The sequence below is a fragment of the Tigriopus californicus genome, chromosome 6 (assembly GCF_007210705.1).
Source record: "Tigriopus californicus strain San Diego chromosome 6, Tcal_SD_v2.1, whole genome shotgun sequence".
NCBI classification, from domain to species: Eukaryota; Metazoa; Arthropoda; class Copepoda; order Harpacticoida; family Harpacticidae; genus Tigriopus; species Tigriopus californicus.
Genome location: NC_081445.1, coordinates 1,787,038 through 1,808,444, shown reverse-complemented (window position 1 = coordinate 1,808,444; position 21,407 = coordinate 1,787,038). Strand labels below are relative to the sequence as shown.

Sequence of the window (21,407 nt, the reverse complement as noted above, 5' to 3'; positions counted from 1 at the left end):
CGCCTACGAGGCCTAATTTTGATCATTGAGAAGCAATAAAAATAGCGAAGGAATTGACCAAATATCCATTTATTTGAATCTGACGAAGAAAAGCAAGTGGTAGGGGCTATCTTAGATGAGCGAAAGAACGAAATAAAGGATAGTGAAGACGATCAGAACGATTGGAAAGACCACCTTTCCCCAGTTGTTCAAGTGAATGGCCGAGCGTTTGGTCTGTCTAACCATCAAATTCGTGTTGTCGAACATCTCATCGCGTTGGCCAGTGCAGAAATCCACACAGATATGAAATACGATGATAACAAATATGAATATGATGTAAGACATGAACCACACGTCAATCTTCTTGAAATATGATGTCTTGGGAAGATTTTCCTCAATGGAGGCTAACAGGGATGCCAAGACCAGGAGCGACGTCAGGGCTCCCATGAATCTGTAAGAAAAAGGGGAAGGGCTCCTAAACCTACAAAGAGAATAACGAAAGTACCCTCAGCTTCAGGAGACATCGATTTAGGAGAGTTGGACGCCGGATTGGTTCGCGGCATTCGCCGCATTCGAGTCCCAAAATTTTATTGCAATGGCACTGAAGACCATGGGTGATGATAGGCAGGGCAGTTAAAAAAAAATATGTTTATTTGTGACAAAAAAATGCACTTGAAAATGTAACAGAAAGGGCAAAAAAACGTTCTTGAAATTGAAACAGAAATGGTAGAAGAAAAATAGAAAAACGCTTTATCTTTTTGCAAGATTATAAGAGGGCAAAATATGCAAACCAGACTGCAAGAGGGTGGACGTACTTTCATTTTGAGCACTCTATTCTACTAAATATTTGTGGCAGGTATTACTTGTCACCTAAAGTATGTTGGAAATCAAAGGTAAGAAACGGTGATTTATTGTAAGTCAGTCAAGCAATCCTTCATATTTTATTTGAACAAAAATAATTTGCATCATGTTGAGCTTTCAATTTTGTTGCGTTGGGTTGGGTTGGTGTTTTCAGTCAACAAGTCCTCTGCTTTATATTTTGGCCATGTACTCAAACAATTCGATTTTGACGCATGAAAGGTTGTTGAAATGGCAAAATAATCAAGCCGTTCACAAAAAAGTCATTTAAAACAATAAGAAAAACAAACTAACAAGGGCAAAACAGGAGAAATTGTGAAAAAAAAAATTACTAAACTTTTTAGCTTCCTCAAGTAAAAGGAAAAAAATTGATGAAAACACTTTTGATTCAAAACGGTGAAAAGTGCAAATGCAATAAAAATGCAAGGCAGGAGGGAGATACATTATTAAGAAAAATACATTTGTGTTTTTTAAATAGCTCTGGTGCTGATAAGAATGTATTGGTACTTTGCTCAACTTCTTACTCATTTACTGATAAATTATATGATGATAGTTCCTCTAGAGACCGGTAAAATATTTTTTACCGTTGTGGATAAATTCCAAACGGTCGTCAAAACTAGTCAAAACTAGTTTTCATCACTTTTCACGTTGAGTGAACTTGAGTTCAGACAATCCATTCAAAATTCTGCAACAATGAGCACCAAGTCAAGAGACTAGTGGCAAGGAGTCTCTACTATAAGGAAACCTTATTTTGAGCCCCTTCTGGAATTTACACTCAAGGGCAAAAACAAAAATATTTTACCGGGCTCTGCATGACAAGGGAGTGCATCACTTATTCCAATTGCCGATTTTTACTTATTCTATAGAAACGAATTCCATTTGTGCTAAAAAAAGGCAATTGCTTCCCTCCTAACAGAGTAACGATTGGAAAACTCAAAACTTATCCCCACTCAAAATATGACTTAACGAGAAATTAATCCTGGAGATTTTGGGTAAAGGTTTAGATGGTGTTATTTTGAAGGTCATACCTGTTTCCAAAGTCGGCTAAATTGATGTATAGTGTTAAGTAAGCCATGAGACACAGAAGAAAGGTCTGAAAGTAGGTGTTGACCATGTTTCCTAACTCTCGGTGGAATTGAATGAAGACAGACACCATACTACGTCCGGATTCCGTCAACAGAGGGCGCCCGTGAGCAAAGATATCCTTGATGAAGAACTCCAATAACAAGATCTCTCCCTGAAAAAAATGAACGGGTCACACGGTCAAGCTGAAGAAGGTGGGCTCTGAAACATTAAGCATCATCAACACTAACAGACTCGTTACTTCTATCAGAGGTAGAAAGCTTCATTCAGGCAAATATTCAAAATCGAAACTAAGCACAAGCGGTTGACTACATGGTAATTTTCAAGTAAGGGCCTAACTGTTGACGACCTTGAGCATTTGATTGACTATGCTCACCACTGTTCATCAACTAAATGATTATTATACATGCTGATAGAAAAGGTCACCCTTCGTTGGAACACAACCATGCTCAAGATTGTCGAACTGAACAAAAGGGGCGATTTTTAATTTTCACGACGCTTTACTAAAGACAAGTGGAATCTTTCACTTTCATAGTTGAAAACTATTACAGTCAAAGTCATAGATTTCGACTTTGAATGTTGGTCGCATCAACGCCTTTTATTTCTAAAGTACTCGACGATAGCTTAAAGAAAACATTTACACATAACCATCATATCATAAAGGTACATATATATATATATAAAAGACCTTCATAAAATGTGAAACTACGTACAATAAATTGAACTTCAAAATTGCAAGCTACTGATTCGACTTTTACATTCTCCTACTTCTGTAAGACGTGATACTCGAAGAAGAAAACAAAGTTTGATATTCTAAACATTTGCTTTACGGTAGATTATTAGGCAGTTTCATCGGTTGAACTAACTGAAATTTCGTTATTAAACAAATTTGGCTCAATCGAAAAATCAATCTCAAGAAAGCTGACTTTTAGTCTCCTCTTTAATTATCGCTGCTAACAAATTTTTAACAAGGTTTTTAATGACCAACAGATCACTTTCCGCATGTCCCTTCACATTACAGGAGAATTAACCACCGAGACCTGAAAGCATGATATTTAAGGTAGTTTGTTTGTTAGTAGCCATATGTAGAAGAGACAAGCCTTTATAAATCATATTAGGTCAAGTAATTATTTGTTTTGGTCGGTATTGAGAAGTTGGATTGCGAAAACCCAAATTGGGAAAATATGCAAAGTGGATATTCAGTTCTTTAGTTTTAAAAAATCGGAACCTCTCGTATTAAGTAGTTAAAGGACTACTAAAGTGCTACTAAAAGTCTAATCAATGTAACTTCTCATTTTATCGCTTTTATGACATCAACGTTCAAATAATTACTGCAAGCATTTTAATGGACGTCACAAAGCTTTTCGCTTCATTATCTAAGTATGTTTATTGTGTAATGGTTTCGACTAGGCAAATTAGCATGGGCTAGGAGTAAAATTCCAAGAGGCACTTCTAATCGTACATCCTAAGCTTATCTAAAACTACCGGGGATGCGAAATTGGCTTGAAATGCCACTTGCTGATCGAGAATGTGGGTTTCTAAACATACCATGCGTCAAACTATGGGTCTATCCACCAACCGTACCTTTTGTGAGCCACCCTGATCAGTCCGAGAAATGTGTAAAAGATGGTCATTCTCAAGAGATCACCTTTAGCCAACCTACCTGATAAGTGATTGCGTGTTCCGTGATATTCAGAGCCACATAGGAGGCCTTGGCAGACTCCATGGTGAAGTTCATCGTACATTGTTGGTCATCAAAGGGGAAACTTCTCAAATCGAACGTGCACCCATATTCCGCGTAGTATTTCCGCGAGATGACCAACGAGTTCTCGGTTCCCAAATAAATCTTGTCTATTGGTTAATTGATTCAGTGTACGAGATTGCAAAGAACAGAGGGATTTGCATGACATTCATTACCTTCCACCGGGGATTGGTGGGAGAAAGGAAGAGGGTTTGCTTCCCTTCGGACCATGATGCCAAGATCTTTGATCTCCAATTGACCGATTTTAGCATTGGTAAAAGCCACAGAGGGTTGCCAGATTCGTTCAATCTCCTAGACGGGGAGTAAAGAAAAGGCATTCAAAGACCTGTTCAATCACATAAATTTCCGGTCCCAGAGCTCAACCTCGGAACTGAGTTGGTTTTGACCCAATCCTTCTCTGAGGTTCTTGTATTTCAAGCGATGATCTCGCCATTCCACATTGACCTCCATGGTCAAAGCAAACATCATATTGACCGTGTCTATTTTGTCTATGTTTAAGATATTGATCCGCAGAGAGACATGAACTGGTTGATCCATGTGGCGTGGATCCGTTGGAGGGTTTTGCAGATAAGTGGAAGGGATGATCACCTGTAATGCAAGAAGGAGGAAATCCAGGTTCGAAAAACAGGCAAAGGCATTAAAATTTAACATATAACCAACTTCATAAAAAAATGTAATCAGTGCCTAGACGAAATAGTAAGCGTTACTCGTAATTGTCTTATGCAAAATTACGTTCGGTTCTTCGAGTCAGTGAAGACAACTAATTAAGAAATTGCAAAAATACAATTTTCCAAGAATTTTGTCCATGACTTTTCGTTAAATTCAGGTACCACGCCTTGTTCAATCAAGTTCTGCAAATACGATCAGAATCGTCTGGAATCTTACGGTATCGCATCCAAGCTCATCAGAAAAGTCCTCGCAATTTTGAACCAAGTCACATCGTTGATGGGATGGAACGCAAAGGCCGTCATTGCAGGTGAACTCTTGCTCACTGCACCGAGACAGGGTCAGGTTCAACAAGGTGGGCGTGAATAGGTCGCACTTATGATCGATAATCAGCCAGGGGTGCCGACCCACAGGATATCCAATCTGACTGGTAGCATTGGTCCGGGCCCAATAAGATTGTTCGTTGGTATTGTGGACTCGGCTGGAAATCTCCCAAAACCCAGAGGAGTCTCTAAAGTGGGTTCGATTGGTAATTCTCCAATGAATGTGGGTGAAGTAGCCTTCGTAGATGGGCCTCATCCGAGTGGTGTCCTGGTCCTGAACCTGACCATTGGCCAAGAAGTAGCCTCGGTCGAACTGAGACTCGTCACAGAGACCTCGGAGAGTGAACAATTGTTGAGGATTGGAGATGTGACACATGACGCAATGATTCACGGATTTCTTGCAAACTGTATCCCGCCAATACCCTGCCAAAATGAACCGAGAAAGAGTAGAAAAATGTTAAACAATGTGGGTTGGTAATTAACTGATCAGAATAGGTAATGACATGTATTGCCTTGGAAGTTTTGACTTGAAACGCTGGAGACGAGAATTTAAGTGGAGAGAAAGGGCCCATTCATCTTACCGTTGCCTTGCATTCTGGCACATGTATCTCCCTCGGATCCTTCATTTTTGTCCCAATTATCATATTCGATAACAGTCTGGTTGATCTTGGATCTCCAGGTCCCGGATCCAAGAGGGTCTTCAATGCCCAGCCACATGTACGGTTGATTCACATTGTCCTTGCCTTCCTGTGAGCAAACCGGCTCAAAGCTCTTTCCCAGCGTGGCCATTTGCTGTAAAAGAACTCCATTGAGTATTCGAAAGTGCCTCCAAAACAAACAGCTGATAGAGCCCACGTGTTAGCAGTAGGATCAACATGCATGCAAGCATATTTAGCTAAAGGAACAATATTCAAAGACGACTTTCAACATTAGAAATGAAGAAGGGGTTTAATTCATTAACAAAACTCAGCACACACCAATTCCTTGAAAATACATTTATTATCCAAACTATTGATATTTGTCTACACTGCCCCCCTCTCTGGGGCGAGACAACAGCAATAAAAAAGAGCGCCAAATTTGATTTCGCCCGCCTTTCCCCTCACCTCAAATGTGTATTGCTCGGTATAGAATAGTAAATAGTAAAACAAAGAACTCAGCCCTAAGAGTCTCACCCGATTATGATGAATGTTAAGGGGAACAGGAAGCTTTCCCCCATGAACTTTGCAAACGGATGATGCCATTTCCACGGTTCGTCTCTCAGGGAACACCACTAGGAACATGTCCGACTTGAACGATCTGCAGAAGTCAGATCGGAGTTTGGGCCTCTTCCGAGTAGTGACGTTGGACAAAGACCACTTTGAGGACGAGTTCTCCCAAGAGAGAGCGTTACCTTGCTCAAAAGAGTCACATCTAGCGAGTTTGGCAATGGTGTGAGCTGGCAGGATTTTGTTCCAGATCTAGAGAATTGATAGGAACTTGAGTTCCGGAGAAAAAGGCTCAAAAAAAGAGGTGAGCAAGCGAACCTGAAATTCGGAAATGTCGGCCGAGAGCGAGTCGTAGTCGTCAAAGCCTCCACAGAGTCTTTCTTGTTCTTGACCCAAGAACAAGATACCCTCACCCGGGAAAACGGGATGTATGGCCGCACTTTTATCCACTAGAATTGCATGACTTTGCTCTTCTCCTGCAAAAGCAAAGCCGCGTTTTGATTTGATTTATGAAACTTAGTTAAGCCATGTGTTATATTGCCAAGTTTTTGGTCAATCTCAGCACTGGTATTTATTTACCTGAGCTGAACATTGTCACTTTTCCAGTTTTCGACTCATAAGTTAGGCAATGATGGTTCCATCGTTTTGGAACGACCTTGGCCTTCAGGGACTTGGTTTTGACCTCCGATATGGAAAATTCCACGCGGAATTCCTCCCGATTTTTATTTTCCAGGTGATATTCTGAAAATCAAACGGTATCCATGAGTGCAGCACCCCAAAACTTGATTCTAATCTACTTGTGGTGCCTTACGGATATTGGAGCACTTGGGTTCTTCATCGGTTCGAGAGCAATTCTTGTTTGGCGCACAATAACTGGCCAAGGACATGGTGCTATGATGATAATGAATGTAGAACCAGTAGCACCAAGTCATCTCATGCATCTCCTTCAGATCTCCCGAGTAAGAGGCAAAAGTTTGATTACTGAGCACTCCATCAGATTGGAATTGAAGTAAATATTCGCTGGGTATCGTGGGCTCGTGGCGGTTGTACAGCAGCGATGGATCTGAAACAACGTACAATCGGGTCAATAGTCATTCTTTGGCAGGTCAAAGGTATGGTCTTGTTTCTTCCACTTCATTGGGTTTCATGCAAGTACATGATATTTATTAGTTTTAGTCACTTGGGAGGTCTGAATTTCATCATTCGAGCATTTTAAAGTTTCTTGCACTGACGAGGATATACACGGCTTACATTTTAGCCTTGTCAGTGACCTAAACTAAAATCAGGAGAACAATGCCTGGTTTAGTTCAATACTGGTTGTGACACTTCTAGATATTTTGGGGTAAAACATTCCAACCAGTTGGTAATGTTGTCATGCAAGATTTTGATGTGAGCTAGAATTCCTTTCCAAAACAGACCATAGCGATTTATTTTGTTTCTATTGAGTTTGTGCTTTGAAAAGTACCAAAATGTTTTTGGGCATTAACGTCAAATCTTGATAGGAATATTAACCACTGAGTTTGATATTAAAAAGAACGGACCTGTGCTCCTTCTCTCCCTGAATTGACTTGGGGGGGTTGAAGGCTGCAAATGAAGTCGTGTTCCAAATAAACGAAGACACTTTATGACGAATCCTAACCCAACGGAAGGCCTAAACTAGTTCCGACCCAACCTCATCCCACGCTTACTTCGAAACGACAGTGGTCTACCCATCGTCATTCGGATTCGTGCCTCCCTACAGTGCACACATCTGTCCCTCCTGTGAGGCTCCAGGGTGGGTCCAGCCTGTCTCACAGGCCCGACAAGAAGGGAAAGATCAACGAGAGCAATGGACCAAAGGAATCGAGGAGGATTGACAATTAGTGGTGGGAAGAAACGCGTTGATTGTCACGCAACCTATAAGATTGCGAAATCACCAGGCTGAATGGGTGCCCAAAGGTGATGGATGGCATGCCAGGACATGCCAAAGGTTTTGTATCTTTGCTGGAAACGCATCAATTGACCTTCTGGATACTAGATTTCGTTTGCGTATGTGGAGTATTCACAAAAGTGGAGTATTCACAAAATCAGGCATGTTGGTTCTTAAGACACGATATGGCATTAGACACTTGGCGCCTGTCCTAGACCTGGTAGGACAACCTTTGGTTTCTTGATTTTGATTTTAATGCCACTATTCAAATCTGATTTAATCGATCAATTACCCTTTTTTTGATAGAAAGGATTGCAGTTGGAATGTTCCATGCATAAACTCTTTCGCACGACTTTTGATGCTATCATACGACACATGGCTGACAATTTTAATTTTGATCTATTTTTCCCAAGACAACAAAAATGTTAAAATTCTTATGAACCAGCTGCCACGACGTTACCATGAATTATCACCAAAACAACGGCCTCTTTTTACTTCCACAAATGAATCCGAAAAATTTCAAATTCGTCAATCAGCTCTTTTGTTTGATAATCGAGGTAATACAGATGCTAAATTCCTCAATTTTCCTAACAATGCTCTGGATTTGATACACAATTGTAATCTTTGCCGAAGCAGTTTTTCTTCAAAATCAGTCACAAGATGTCTTAAGCTCTCTACAAAACTTTCTATATTTAAAAAAATAAATGGACCCACATTTCATCGCAAGAAATGTCGAAGGGAAGAGAAAAGTATAATTCCCAAGTGCATGAGTTATAAGTAATCAAAAATTGTGGTAAGTAATTGGATTTTGCAACATGTTTTTGAGGATTAATTTTCATTCAGTAGGCGGACAACTTCTTTGGGAGCATGCTATTACGACATATCCAAGTATGTTCAAACATGAACCATGAAAATCCACTCTTTTACCTACAACATACTCGCTGTTCTTTCTGAAGCCAAGACGAAGGCTTAAGTAAACTCCAGTGCATAAATCTCACGTTTGGGATTGGTTTGATCGCATCCCAATGCACATATTGCCATCAATTTCCGGCTAAAGTTCGAATCAAACGAAAGTTTTGCATCAGGAAACGAACCTGTAATCTCATCCGCCCCATCAGAAAATCTTGATCGCTTTCAAAAACTCCAGAGCTCCAAGAATGCGTGAGAATTGGAACTCTGTCGCTTTGCAATGGACCCCAAATATGAGGGACGTCACTTACCATAAGGAAATGTTTCGTCAAGTTTCACATTGGAGGATAATGGCAAAGATGATGATGACGATGATGATGATGATGATGATGATGACTTGCTGGACACTAAGTCGAGGCTTATGAACCAGACAACCAAATCTAACAGCATGCCCATCACCATTGGTGTTTGGGTTTATTGTCAAAAGATTGCGAAATTGTCACTGAACTAGTTCCTGTCGAACTTGATTCACCTTGCGTTCAAAGCTCATAACTTGGAAAAGCTCTGGTCAACGGTCTAAACGTCAATTTGATCACCATAAATAGTGGCCTTGATCTTGCGCTATTGATTGGACATGGTTAGTTTTTGATACAGGGCTAAGACGAAATCCAAGGCTCTGTATTCCATGTATCAACAGATCAAGTTCAGAGCACAATGAGAGTGAAGGCCCCCAAAGTTCCTCGGCTCGTTCCATTCATGCTGCTCAAGAGTGCGCCCACAAGGACAACAGACGAGATGGACGCCGCTCTTTTTCTCTGGTTTCTCACTGATGTTCACGTATGAACGTGGCGATCCGTTGGGCGTCCCTCCGTCAAACGCTTTAGCAAACCTAACATTGTTAACCCTGGGTATTGTATATTTTCTTGAATGGTTGCTGTGAGTCTTTATATGAGTAATGCTAAAGCGGAACCACTTTTTTCATTGTTTATTGAAAGAAAAAGAATCATGACTAGTAAACTTTTTGCAAGGCAGATTGAATATGACTTTATATTAAAATGAGGAAGCTCTTTACATGCTAACAAAAAACTTGTTGTTTAGGTTGATCATTGGTTTAAAACAGCACTCTTTAATTGTTGAAGTGGTCATGATTGGTGTATAAGAGGTTATACACACTGTACATCGACAACCTGTCGAGTTGAAATCAAAGGACCTCGCATTTGCATTTGTACGCAGTCTCTCACGCGACTTCATCAAATTGTTCCAGAAAACCTCGAATGACCTCGAACGATGGAATGAGATTGCTCGCACATCTTTAGGCAAATCAAGGCACACTTCAAGGATCGTATCTCGGATTGATTAAGACGTGTGTGCTGGAAGTGCTTCACTCTTATCAGGGACCAAAAAGTGTGCCTGGAACATTGGAAGATTGGAACATGTCAACAATCCTCCGCGGGATTCATTCTGCTTTGCGCTTCACTAGACGACCTAGTACATGGATTATGAAAGACAAATAGAGACTATCTGAGTTGGATTTCCAACCATTATTTACCTGTACGTACAACGATAAGGGGATCTCGTGGGTGGATAAGCACTGTCTTGAGCACAAATGTGTTGGCTTTTACATAATTTTGAATGCCTTCCCGTTTTTTGTGTACCTATCCGTGACATTCCTCATGTTTCAGTTTGACTGTTGACTTTGGACCCAACTACAATATTGACAGGGTTTGGTGTCGCTTTTTGTATTCATTTTCCGGATCATCTAGTCATTATACAGTACTCGTCTTCACGATAGGTGGTTGAAGGGTGGCTCGAATGATCCATACACTCAGTCAGCCTTTCCTCACTTTTAGCTCATCATCTGGGAGGCCTTCGACAACAAAGTGTTCCATCACACCTTCAGTACTGGGTGTGTCGTGTCACACATGGGTTCCAATCCGAGGAGCATCTCGGTTCTTTTCTCCTGTTAACTGACAATCAAGCACATTCCGAATGGACAAAAAGAGCGCAGAGTTAATTTCGTGTTTTTCTCTGAATTAGGATTTCCAATTTCCTCGGTGTTTCTCTCTCCCCAAAACAACGATAAGTTTCGTGGAAAAGGGTCACGCACGAGAGCAAAAAAGTCAATGGATTTTTTTTCTCCCCTCATCTGGAGCGCAAAAAAGAGATGAGAGGCGTATGGTTGCAGATTGCATCCAAAGCCCAGACATCTGGGTTTACGTGCAACAAATTGCATCAATGAAAATACCGGGCTGGGTGAAGGTACTCCAAATATGGATGCCGTCGTCTAAGAAGGATTCAAAGGCGAAATCGCTTAGTGAGGGCCAACAAGATATTTGCAAATTTGAAGCTAGGAGAGCCCAGCTGAAAATCGGATGTTTAAGCTTCTCTTTGCAAGTAAGATTATGTAGCTTTGTGTGGTAGTGTCGTCATTTGGAACGTCAAATGAAAGCCAACACAACAATGTGAGGATGTCAGGGTTGATCATGTCATACCATTGATCAATCACATGCTTGAAAACCTGCCGGCAGATGGAGGCACCTCAAAAGCAAATAATTAGGACACTAACACATGAATAGATTTAGGATTATTATAAAGTCTAAAAATTATGAAATGCATGAAACTTAATTTCTAAAATAGAAACTGATGACATATCCTTCAAGCCATTACCGAGCGCTGGGTCAAACTTAATGTAGACGCACTCTAGGGTGGGTACCTTTTGAAATTAGGAGCCCAAGGGGATCAACTGCATGTGAACAACGAATTTACATCTCGATGAAAAAGGCCTATTACACACCTTAAAACATACTTCAAGAACATTTTTTTCTTAAGGAGTAATATTTGGAATTTGGGCATTTTGCCCTTGAATTTTCATACTGTTGTTCAACAAACTTTTGGGATATATGATACCAAAAAATGTGACCGGTATTGACCAACCCGAATGAAAGGCATACAGTTTTTGATGAAAAAAATTCGCATTAAGAGTCACAAGGTAGATTGAGGCCGACACCAAATTAGAAATACATCAAAATGCTAGTTTTAAACCTGATTTCGATGTTATAACCAATCATAATTTCTTTTTAGAAAAAAGGGAAAATCATTACAAGGTATAAATCTGTTTGTTCTCAAGCTAATGGCTTCGTCTGTATGCAACCAAAGACAAACAGAAAATAAAGTTTAGCCTTCCCATCGTGTAACAAAAGCTGTCGTCCTTCCTCTGTTTCCACCTCTGCCCACACTTACGATTTCCGCAACTTTCCGGCCCTCTATCTCTTTCCCCTCGATGAAGAAGACATACAATGTATTTTTTCTACCACTGCTTTTATTCTTGGTCTGCATTGGCCATAGATAATCTAATTTGGTCCTTTACAATAACTAGTACTGATGGAGATCAAATTAATAATCAGGGGAGGTTGCGACTAGGGCTACCAACTTACATTTTCAATGGCATATGACCTTACCGGTGGAATGTCCAAACCCGTTAGTTAGCCTTAAGAAAGTAATCCTGAGTGTTCTTTTGTCAATCCAGGGCTGCTTTTTGCTCAAACTTAACCTTTTGCGTTATGATGGAAAAGGCCAGTGCTTTCACTTTCCAAGTTTTCTGGCCACCTTGACTTTAAAATTTTATTTGATGACATCACTAATAAGCACCTCCACTTGGGCTATAGGGTGACCGCTTTCTAATACGTACTGTTCGATTTGGGTTCTCGTCTTCATTTTTTGGTGTGTTTTTACTGAACCAAAGGCAAAACGTACGAAAGTAAATGAATGCAAAAAAACAACAGTCAATAATTCCATATGATTTGATGTTTTTTTGCTGGGTTTTTGCCATTGCTGGGATGTCACAGATTGTGGTCAGATTTCTGGTACGTGAAAAAAGTTCTTTTGAGCAATGAACATGGCAAACAGAGTGGGGAGATTAACCACCAGAATGGAATATAAATTGGAATATGGAATAACAAAGGTCAAATAAGATACAAGAACCACGAGAAGCTATGAAACTTTAAAAAAATCAACAAAAAGCTTCGCTCATGGTGATCATGGGCTAGTTTTGCATCAATCAAAGACATCTTATGATTTTTATACTCAAAACGTATTTTCCAATCAATAAGCTTTTACACATTTTGACTAGAAAATTCAATATCTTCTTTTTAACCAAATGTGGTTCCTGAAGATCAAATATATACTATGCTATACTATTTCATTCGAGAACTCATAGACCACTTGATAACTCTATGTCTTGCACTTTGAACACCCTATCAAAAGACTTCAATGAATTCACTGTCTCCATTACTTATTTTGCATGCAATTTTCTACATATTTTCTTTGTTCCAATATTGCAACAAGTACGAAAGTTTATTAAAGTGCTGTCTCCTAGACACGATATAATAGACTCGATTACACACACACACACACACTCGTAGTGGTATAACAAAATTTCCAAACGTATTGACACCTCGAAACTTGCTCTATCTATATCGTTTTAGGGATGGGGAGCCACTTAAAACGAATAGAAACAATAGAAAGAACGGGATTTTGGAGGGGAAAACACTGCAAAGAGATAAGAGGGCTCACTTTTTTGACTCAGTTATCTTTGGGAGCCTGAGCAATGTAGTTGAGGTACATTTGTGCAAAATGGGAAAAACAAGCTTCTTGTGACACATTTATTCAGGAAGAAAATACTTTAAGTAAAAATAGAGCTAATTTGCGCATTCTGTCCCTCGAAATGAAACACTTTTTTTGGCAGAATAACGGCAGTGTGAATTTTCATATTTCTTGTAGTACCATTTGATATGCATTGCACATTTTTCACGTGTAAAAACCATCTGTAAAACTCGTTGAAAACCTCTATTGCGCAAAACATAGTCGGCCTTCAATCACTCCCCCAGTTTGCTACTTTTTGGGTACAAAGGGGCAAACAAAATGTTAAGTATAATATAAGCTAGATTTTCTAAGCTGAAAATCATATTTGCTAGATCTCTGCATCCTTGGTCACATGCTCTTCTGGTCAAGAAGAAGCTCTCCTAAAGCGAGTTTTTTAGACGTTCGTACCTCTGAGTTAAGGCTTGGACGTTACCCAGAATGAACATTTGCTCACCTCATTGACGAGAGTATTCTCATACCGGTTAACGTCCTCCGAGGTACGAGCAATAAAAAAAAACAGGCCTCTGGTATCATAGACGTTGCAGGCGTAAATGAGGTCCATTACTAAGTCCACTTCGAAGTCGACCGGTTTCAAATGGAAACTGATAGACGGTAACCAACCTGACACTAATTTGTCAAAAATGTGGACGATTTGACGGTCGGCTACCCTGTCCAGGCGAGGCTCCCCCAAAAGACCTATGCAATCGTCCACAAAGCCAAAAAAATATGTCTGCTGACTACAGAGAATGGTTCAACAGTACGCCCGATAACTGTTCTAGCATTTGTAGCTAATATAAGATGTGATTCCCATTTCAAGTCCATTGTTACGATTTTAGCACTCGCCAAACAAAAAAAGTTTCGCAATTTTTCGCACACCCGTTCTTTGGTCGAGGTCATGGCGAGACAGTCCCGTCATTAATTTGGATACCGAAAAACCATGTGGCAAAAACAGCAACCCCTCCATTGACCATTCTGGGGACAAGGCGAAGGTGTGTGGAATTCCACTCCAATTGAAGGCCAAGTTCCTCATCTGTTCCCCTCAGTGGAAATAGTTTCGCTTGCAACTAGTTCCAAATTGTCCACGGCACGATGAAACATTGTAGTCAAAATTGAAGAGCAGCTTTTGAAGAATATTTGAAATGCATCCCTCTTTCTGTTCAAATGGTTTTATCATTAGATACTGCATTTACGACCAGAGCAAAAATTGGGCATTGCCCTTTCCCGTTTACCGTGATTGAAATTCAGTCTGTTGCCCAAGGTTCTTCCCAAAATGTGCAGTTAACATTGACTTTCCTGCAATGCCCTCAAGGTCATTAATTGCACCTTGAGCGTCATCTGGCCTAACTCCAACCAATCAGGAACATATTCCAGGACGCAATTTGCAAAAGAAAATCAGTTTTTTTACATCGGAGTTCCACGAAAGAGCACAGGCATAAAATGTTGGAAAGGCATAAGAATATATCGAATGTCTTCAACGATGTTGGAGCCTGTCAATTCTTCACAAGGCCCTAAAGGAGAGAGTTGCAAATCAGATGATCGTAACGCATGACAATATCAACGGATATTGTAAGTAACGTTAATTTTAGAATTAGAATCCACCCAAACGAGCCAATGTTACGAATTATGACATTTCATATGCTTTTTTTTCAGGATAGTGAAAGAATTCGCAAAATCAATTTCAAAAAACGTGCTAAAGAAATTTAAAATTAAAGACCGTCGTAAAGCCAAGACTGTTCATTCAGATTGCTACAATCCATGTACATTGTATGTAACATCTAGTATGAAAAATCAATAAAAAAAGTCGTTCAATCCACTTTATCTACGTCTACATTTGCTAGTAAATTACGATCCATCGGAACTTGTCAAAGCCTCCAAAAGGTTCTTTATAGACAAGGAATTGAAAGAAAATTTGAAATACAATTTGAGCGTAAAACAAGGTCCGCTTCGTAGAGGTGTGCGAATAACATGTATCTTTATTAGCGTGATTTTTTTGCGTCAAGGACCCCGCACAAAACTGTTGGAAGAAGTCTAAAAATGCAAGCAGTCTTTTCCTGATAAGAGAGATGTCTCCCATTTTGATCGACTCTTTGAATTTTCTCGATGACATTTGTGAGATTGATACTCGATCCCCATCCTAGGTTGAAATGAAATTGAACTAGCTTGGACAATCATTATTACAAGCAAGACGGGGTCTCTCCTGTTTATTTCATATTGTTGACAATGGCATTAAGAAAAGAACACTCATTTGATTGATAAGACGTGTTTCCTGAGATCATTTCTTGCCCTTCTTTCCACCGCCTTTTCTGGCCTTGGCCTTGCCTTTCTTGTTCTGGCCTTCCCACGCAAATCCCCGGAAATACAGGAGATCCTGGACATTGTGGCAGATATTAAATGCGTTTTCCATGGCTGCCTTGTCTAAGATGTCCACTTGATGCTGACTGGACTTAGCCTTGTCCTCGCCAATATCAGAGGACTTGGAACTCTTGACCTTCTTCGCCTTCTCCTTCGTGTTCTTCTTACCTTTGACACCCGAATCAGCCATTCCTCCTCTTGCCTCATGTCAAGCTTGTTGAGAATCGATTTAATAGGAGGTTGTGTGGCCCTCTGTTGGGCACATTCCGATGCTTTTGAAATACATCATTTCTCGATTATGGCAAGTTAAATAAAGAATATTATCTCGTTCCTTGACAAATGAGACGTTAATGACAAACAAATAATGAATTTATCTAGCAATCAAGTTGATAAGCCGACGATGCATAAGAGCCTTATCTTTATTCAATTGCTCAGCTAAATATTAGCGACTCAAATTGGCGATTCCAACGTTTAGGAGAAGTCTGGTTGGTTTTGTACCGTACCATTCAAAATCAGTCATCACACTATCGATAGGATGTGGTAAGTTACATTTTCAGTCTATACTGACTGCTTTGACCTTAAAAGGATGAGATGACCCCAGAGGGTTCGACGTTATCCAGGAATGATTCCGATGCGGTTGAATGCCTCGGATCCGAGGGGCTTGCCCACTCGAATGTTGTTTTGGCATTGATGATCATCTACAGCATTGGCATTTTGGTGTCGATCTTGCTCCTGCTGACCACGGTTGGATATCTACTGTTCATAAAGAAACTACGGACGAAACTCCAGTTTTACGAGTCTCAAGTAAGTATGACCATTACCACCCGATCAGTGGAAGGAAAGACTTGGCGTGCAATTTGCCACTCAGATATTATATTTTTGCCGTAAAAATATGTTTCCCCTGTTTTTCATCGGAGGCTGAGATTGGAAATGCAATAGCTTAGCTTTTGGGACCTGGAGCCCAAGCTTGATCTGTTCTAACCTTGGATTAATGTCCAGGCAAAGCTTTAAAACTGAGGGACTCGACATAGCACTAGAAATTAACATTGGTTTATTGCAGTTGAGAGAATTTCAGACCCGGGTGTATCCTTGTCGCTCAGGTAGTATGACCTGGAAAATTAAAGAAAAAATATATTATTTACCTCTTGGACATCCTTTCATGTTGTGAATGCAAAGGCATGTTTGTTCAATTGACACAAAAACTAACCAGTATGTCTGAGCATGTGTGATAGTATCATGGTTGTACTAAATCTGAATAGAGCAAGCCCACCTTCATATCTAATCATTTTCAAATCAACGATAGTGATGATTGTGACTATCTATAAAGATGTTTTACTCAAGTGATCCAGACTTATCATGGCCAGGTTAAAGTTAATCACGGACTTCTTGAGATCTCTCTCTTTTTCTAGAATTTGGTGACTCACTGAAGCCGCACAAAAGCCAAAATATCGGGACGCCTTGACCATCAATTCATTTCTCAAAAGGCATTACTCTAACATGCATGATTGATGTGCAAGATGGAAACAACCCAGTTTCACTAACTGTACATTGTAATTTATTAGTGCGATCTCAAAGAACTCCAACAGATTAGAAAACAATTTCTTATGAAACTTCCCCACATGCTTCATGAAAATGCAAAGAAGCAGTATATGTTATGGACAAACAAACTACCTCCCAATAACATCGAGGTTGCGATGATACAGTTTTTACCTGATGCGCTTAAACGAGTTCCCATGAAGGAGCTCTCCAAACGGAAACTGGAATTAAAGGCTAGAAAGTTCTCAACACAAATTGGCACTTGATTGTCGATGTGGACTCGTCATTGAATTTTTCCTCATTTCAGATATGTTTGAGCATGGCCATGTCGGAGATTTTCAATTTTCTTGGGTTCTTAATGTCGCCTTGTCAGCCTTTGGCCATCGATGATGAACCTTTCAAAGTGTTTTGTATTTCATGCTCGGCAATTCAGCTGTTGATGGAGATATCAACTTTCTCGTGGATTCTCTTGTTGGTACTTCATATCTGCCATCTAGTGGCTAAGGTCTGTTGTGCCTTCTTTCGAAAGTCTAACTAAAGTTTAAAAAATCAGGCTTGATTTTAGGCTTGCCGTGAAGCAAAACTTGATGCCAAGTCTGAGACCGAACCCAGGAAAAGACGATTGACTTTGGAAGAGATGGCGCTTGAAGAAAATGGAGCAACCCATTCCAAATGTAGGTTGAGGTGAGGATCCATTGTGCTTCTAGCCGTTCTAATTCCGTAGAAGGTATGTGCTTAGAACAGTGGAACATAAAATATCCAAGGACTTGTTGGAGATTTGGAAAAACAACGCTAAGTACAAGTTCAACCAAGAACAAGAGAACCGAAAACTGGAGAAGCAAGAGTCCAAAGTGGAGCGCAAAATCGACCAAACTCGATGGTACATTGAGGTACGATCCACCACTGGATTGCATAAAATCTTGAGCCCACCCTCCCACCTAATCACGAAATTGTTTCCACACTGATTAGGCCTTTGGTGAGTTCAGTTTCCCTGTGTATGTCTCCATGATAATTGGCTATGTCCCGGCTGTGTTACTGACTTTGATCAGTTGCTTGACCAGACCTCCCATTGAGATTCCTTTGAATGGAATCGACCTTGAGCGACCTTGGGATGACATACAAGGCCTGGATATCTAGTAAGCGTGAAGTGCTCCCTCCCTGATTTTAAACGTCATTATGGCAGGGAATGCTCTCAATTTCCAGTTGTTGGCCTGGTACGGAGACCCAAATGCTGTATTACATGTTGGCTGTCGTGTTTTCTCTCTTTGTGGTAAGTCCTGATGTTAGAACTGGCGTCCATTTAGGCCTTTTTCACCGCACATTCTCGACTTAGGCCATTTTGTACTTCCGCGTGAAGGCCATTCAGATGGTCCGGATTCTGCAAGGAGGTCCACTCGACGCACTAATGAGCATCAGTAATTGGCAGCGACAAAATTCCAATCCAGATGGGTCCCCAAAAGTCCCACTTTTTCATTTGGATACGACCTCCTTCGAATTACGGGTCGTGGTTTGCACGTGGATCATTGGGATTCTTCAAACCTTTTACATATGGGGTGATTTTTGATAAACGGGCCTTGTTGGAATCCAGCTCAGTTGCTATTCAAGATTCATTGTTTTTGTTGCAGGATTGATGCTCCCATTCACCACTTTAAAAGTTCTCAAATGCGTTATATTTTTTCTTTACCACGTGTTTTACGATATTCAGTGCAGCAAAAGCAAGTCGGACATAGATTTGCCCGAGTAGTGACCAAATCAATTGATCCAATGAATCTGTAACTACTTTCAATTTTGTACCTTACAACTGAATACATTTTTTAGGAATGTTTGGCTGATTATTGAATGTATAAAAAAGCAGGTCCTTAAAAGACAACAAAAACAACTACATGCTTTGAACTAGAGTCATGACTAGGACTCGGATAAAAGCATTCTTTTTGAGAGCCAAATAATCCCTAAAAACATTCTCAAACACAAAGACATAAGCCTGTTAAAAAGCAAAAAAAAAAGACAACATGAAACTAAGATTGAAAATGTGTCAAGCAATTACCAAAGGGTTCAATATATTTTACTATTTCAAAATATTTGAAAGTCAAACTTGTCTCCTAACTTGGACCTCCAAATTAATATCCTAAACCAAGCAATCTCCTAGATCAAATTTGGTTCTTCTGGGTGCTTTATTTCAGTCATCTCTCTGGGTGAAGAGACCTGGGCGAAAATGCAAATACCTTTATATTTGCTCTTTGGTGTGTAAAGTACTGGGATTGTAGTTGTATTTTCAGGAAAAACTTGAGCGGTCGCCAAAAAGGCTAGCAGTAATAATGTGAGAAATAGAGAACAACTACTTTGTTGGAATAAATCAAAAAAATTGGGACAGTACAGTATTTCAAGGAGGTACAAAAGGTATCTTTTACATTAACGTTTTTTACTGAAAGTATCCATGAGTTTTTTCCTCAATCAGGTGTTAGAGCCAATTGTAGTGAATGTCAAGGTTTACTCTTTTGGGACCTCCAAAAATCCAGTCTAGTCAACACAATGAAGTACTTACTTATCTCACGGGTTCCTTCAATGTTCCAAAGAAAAACGAATGACGGGAATGGGTAGGAAGATCGGTAGATAGGTTCTAACTATCCAGTTTTGATAGAAGGGAAGAGGTTGCGAAATCCTAAAAGTTTTGTTGTTGATTTAAACTTGAGCTTAGAGTTACTTTGCTGCATTTTAATAAATATCAATCCACTCTCTAGAAATAGTCAAAGACGGCTGGTTATTTAGTGAATGCATGGTTCTTTATGCAAAATAATGTAGCGTCTACCGTACTTAATGGAAATTAATAAACACGTCTTTAATATCATGGTTAAGCTCTAGTGACGATGGTTTAATTCGTGCACCTAAGACAGATACATTTTGCCCTTATGCCAAAAAACCGTACCTTGCCAAAACGTCTCGTATAGTTTATTAGAACGGGCGCTATCTCTGCAAAATGTGATGGAAGTGTTTCTCTAGTTCTTACCTCTGCGCCCTATCCACATGTTGCACTTTTGCGATTTTGAAAAATTCAAGCTTTTTGAATATTGTTTTTTCAAGTTTTCATAGAAAAATTGAAATGCTAAAAAGATATTTTATCCCAATTTTTACAACTTCTTATTTTAAAGGACTTTTTTCTAAAGAGCTTGATCACCTTGCTTTTTGCAAGCTAATCATTCAATTATTCAAGACTACGTCTCTTCAGCCTTTGAAAACGGATGGTAACTAATACCTTGCCTTTTTCCACTACATAGTCAAAGTATTAGGTAAAATTGGAGGTACTTGACAACTCGAGTTAAAGTCACTCAAGTTTCAATAGTCATTCCATGGAGTAGTGTTAGAAAGATAGTTTATGCGGTATTCTTCAGTTTAATTTTACATTCTTATTTATCATAAGTTTTTGTTTTTCCATCAATATGCGTTTGATTAGGTTACAAGGAGTAAATTGAGCTTCATATATTTGCTAAAATGAATATTTCTCAATAAAATCGCTTAAAGGATTTTTTCCCTTTTCCTCTTTTTTGTTTTCTTTCTCTTACATGCATATTCGCGTCACCTGAATAAACTACAGACATTTCAGACTAACATACTTAATGGTGATCAATTTGCTCTGGCGAGTGTCACAGGGTTGAATAGAAGCCATGAAAGATTTCCCAATTACCAATGCATCATCCAAATAAAACACTTTCTTCAATCATAATGAGTTATGTGATTTCGAATATATATTCCGTGATGGACTGGTCTTTTCCCAACTAGACTTTGTTCAAGAGAGCGTTGAAGAATGCACGTGGACTCTTATATTGCTACCACTAGCCATTCATGTATTTGGGGAAGACAACTATGAATGAGAAGGGCTTGCCTGAGTCCTCTGAATTTGGGGATCTCAAGTCCAAGGAGGCTGGAAGGGGTGAGCAAAAACTAAGAGTCCACCAACATCCTTCAATTATCCAATGACAATAGGCAAGTTAGGAGAATGACTGGCTTATCACAGAGGTTTTTTTCTCAATGGGAAATTGTGGGTCTTTTTGCAAATATCAGTCACCATGTTCCACTCCACTGGTCACTTGATGTCACTCCTTCTCTTTGCTTTCATAAGGGGCAAACTGTTCTTTGGAAGGGCTTGCTAAAAATGTTGTTTGTCCTGGATTGTTTTATTCTATAAGCTG

General features: G+C 39.8%; 2 protein-coding genes and 1 long non-coding RNA gene across 3 annotated transcripts; 1 reads left to right on the top strand and 2 right to left on the bottom strand.

Moving 5' to 3' along the window:
- Positions 1-53: 53 nt before the first annotated feature.
- LOC131881720 (uncharacterized) lies at positions 54-9,328 on the bottom strand. The gene is made up of 13 exons (XM_059228666.1): positions 9,006-9,328; positions 6,688-6,939; positions 6,456-6,617; positions 6,195-6,352; positions 5,844-6,128; positions 5,253-5,463; positions 4,568-5,094; positions 4,046-4,270; positions 3,838-3,973; positions 3,584-3,771; positions 3,505-3,519; positions 1,866-2,074; positions 54-430 (listed from the first exon to the last, which is right to left on the bottom strand). Exons 1-13 carry the CDS (start codon positions 9,154-9,156, stop codon positions 112-114), a joined length of 2,838 nt encoding a protein of 945 aa, XP_059084649.1. The 5' UTR covers positions 9,157-9,328; the 3' UTR covers positions 54-111.
- A 6,740-nt stretch (positions 9,329-16,068) lies between these two features.
- Positions 16,069-17,653, bottom strand: LOC131881732 (uncharacterized). The gene is made up of 2 exons (XR_009373390.1): positions 17,398-17,653; positions 16,069-16,797 (listed from the first exon to the last, which is right to left on the bottom strand). It is a non-coding gene; the product is annotated as an uncharacterized LOC131881732 (long non-coding RNA).
- On the top strand, positions 16,086-20,741 carry LOC131881726 (uncharacterized). Its single transcript, XM_059228673.1, has 9 exons — positions 16,086-16,227; positions 16,308-16,491; positions 17,531-17,728; positions 17,789-17,897; positions 17,968-18,113; positions 18,193-18,359; positions 18,427-18,493; positions 18,557-18,776; positions 18,849-20,741. Exons 1-9 carry the CDS (start codon positions 16,223-16,225, stop codon positions 18,965-18,967), a joined length of 1,215 nt encoding a protein of 404 aa, XP_059084656.1. The 5' UTR covers positions 16,086-16,222; the 3' UTR covers positions 18,968-20,741.
- The last annotated feature ends 666 nt before the right edge of the window (positions 20,742-21,407 follow it).

Coding starts and splice junctions, on each gene's coding strand:
- LOC131881720 (XM_059228666.1), bottom strand. CDS start 9,156: ATGGTGATGGGCATGCTGTTAGATTTGGTTGTCTGGTTCATAAGCCTC. Junction 6,129..6,194: donor CCGACATTTCCGAATTTCAG/GTTCGCTTGCTC, acceptor TCAATTCTCTAG/ATCTGGAACAAAATCCTGCC. Junction 5,464..5,843: donor TTAACATTCATCATAATCGG/GTGAGACTCTTA, acceptor GTTCTTTTACAG/CAAATGGCCACGCTGGGAAA.
- LOC131881726 (XM_059228673.1), top strand. Junction 17,898..17,967: donor TGGAGCAACCCATTCCAAAT/GTAGGTTGAGGT, acceptor TGCTTAGAACAG/TGGAACATAAAATATCCAAG. Junction 18,777..18,848: donor TCAAACCTTTTACATATGGG/GTGATTTTTGAT, acceptor TTTTTGTTGCAG/GATTGATGCTCCCATTCACC.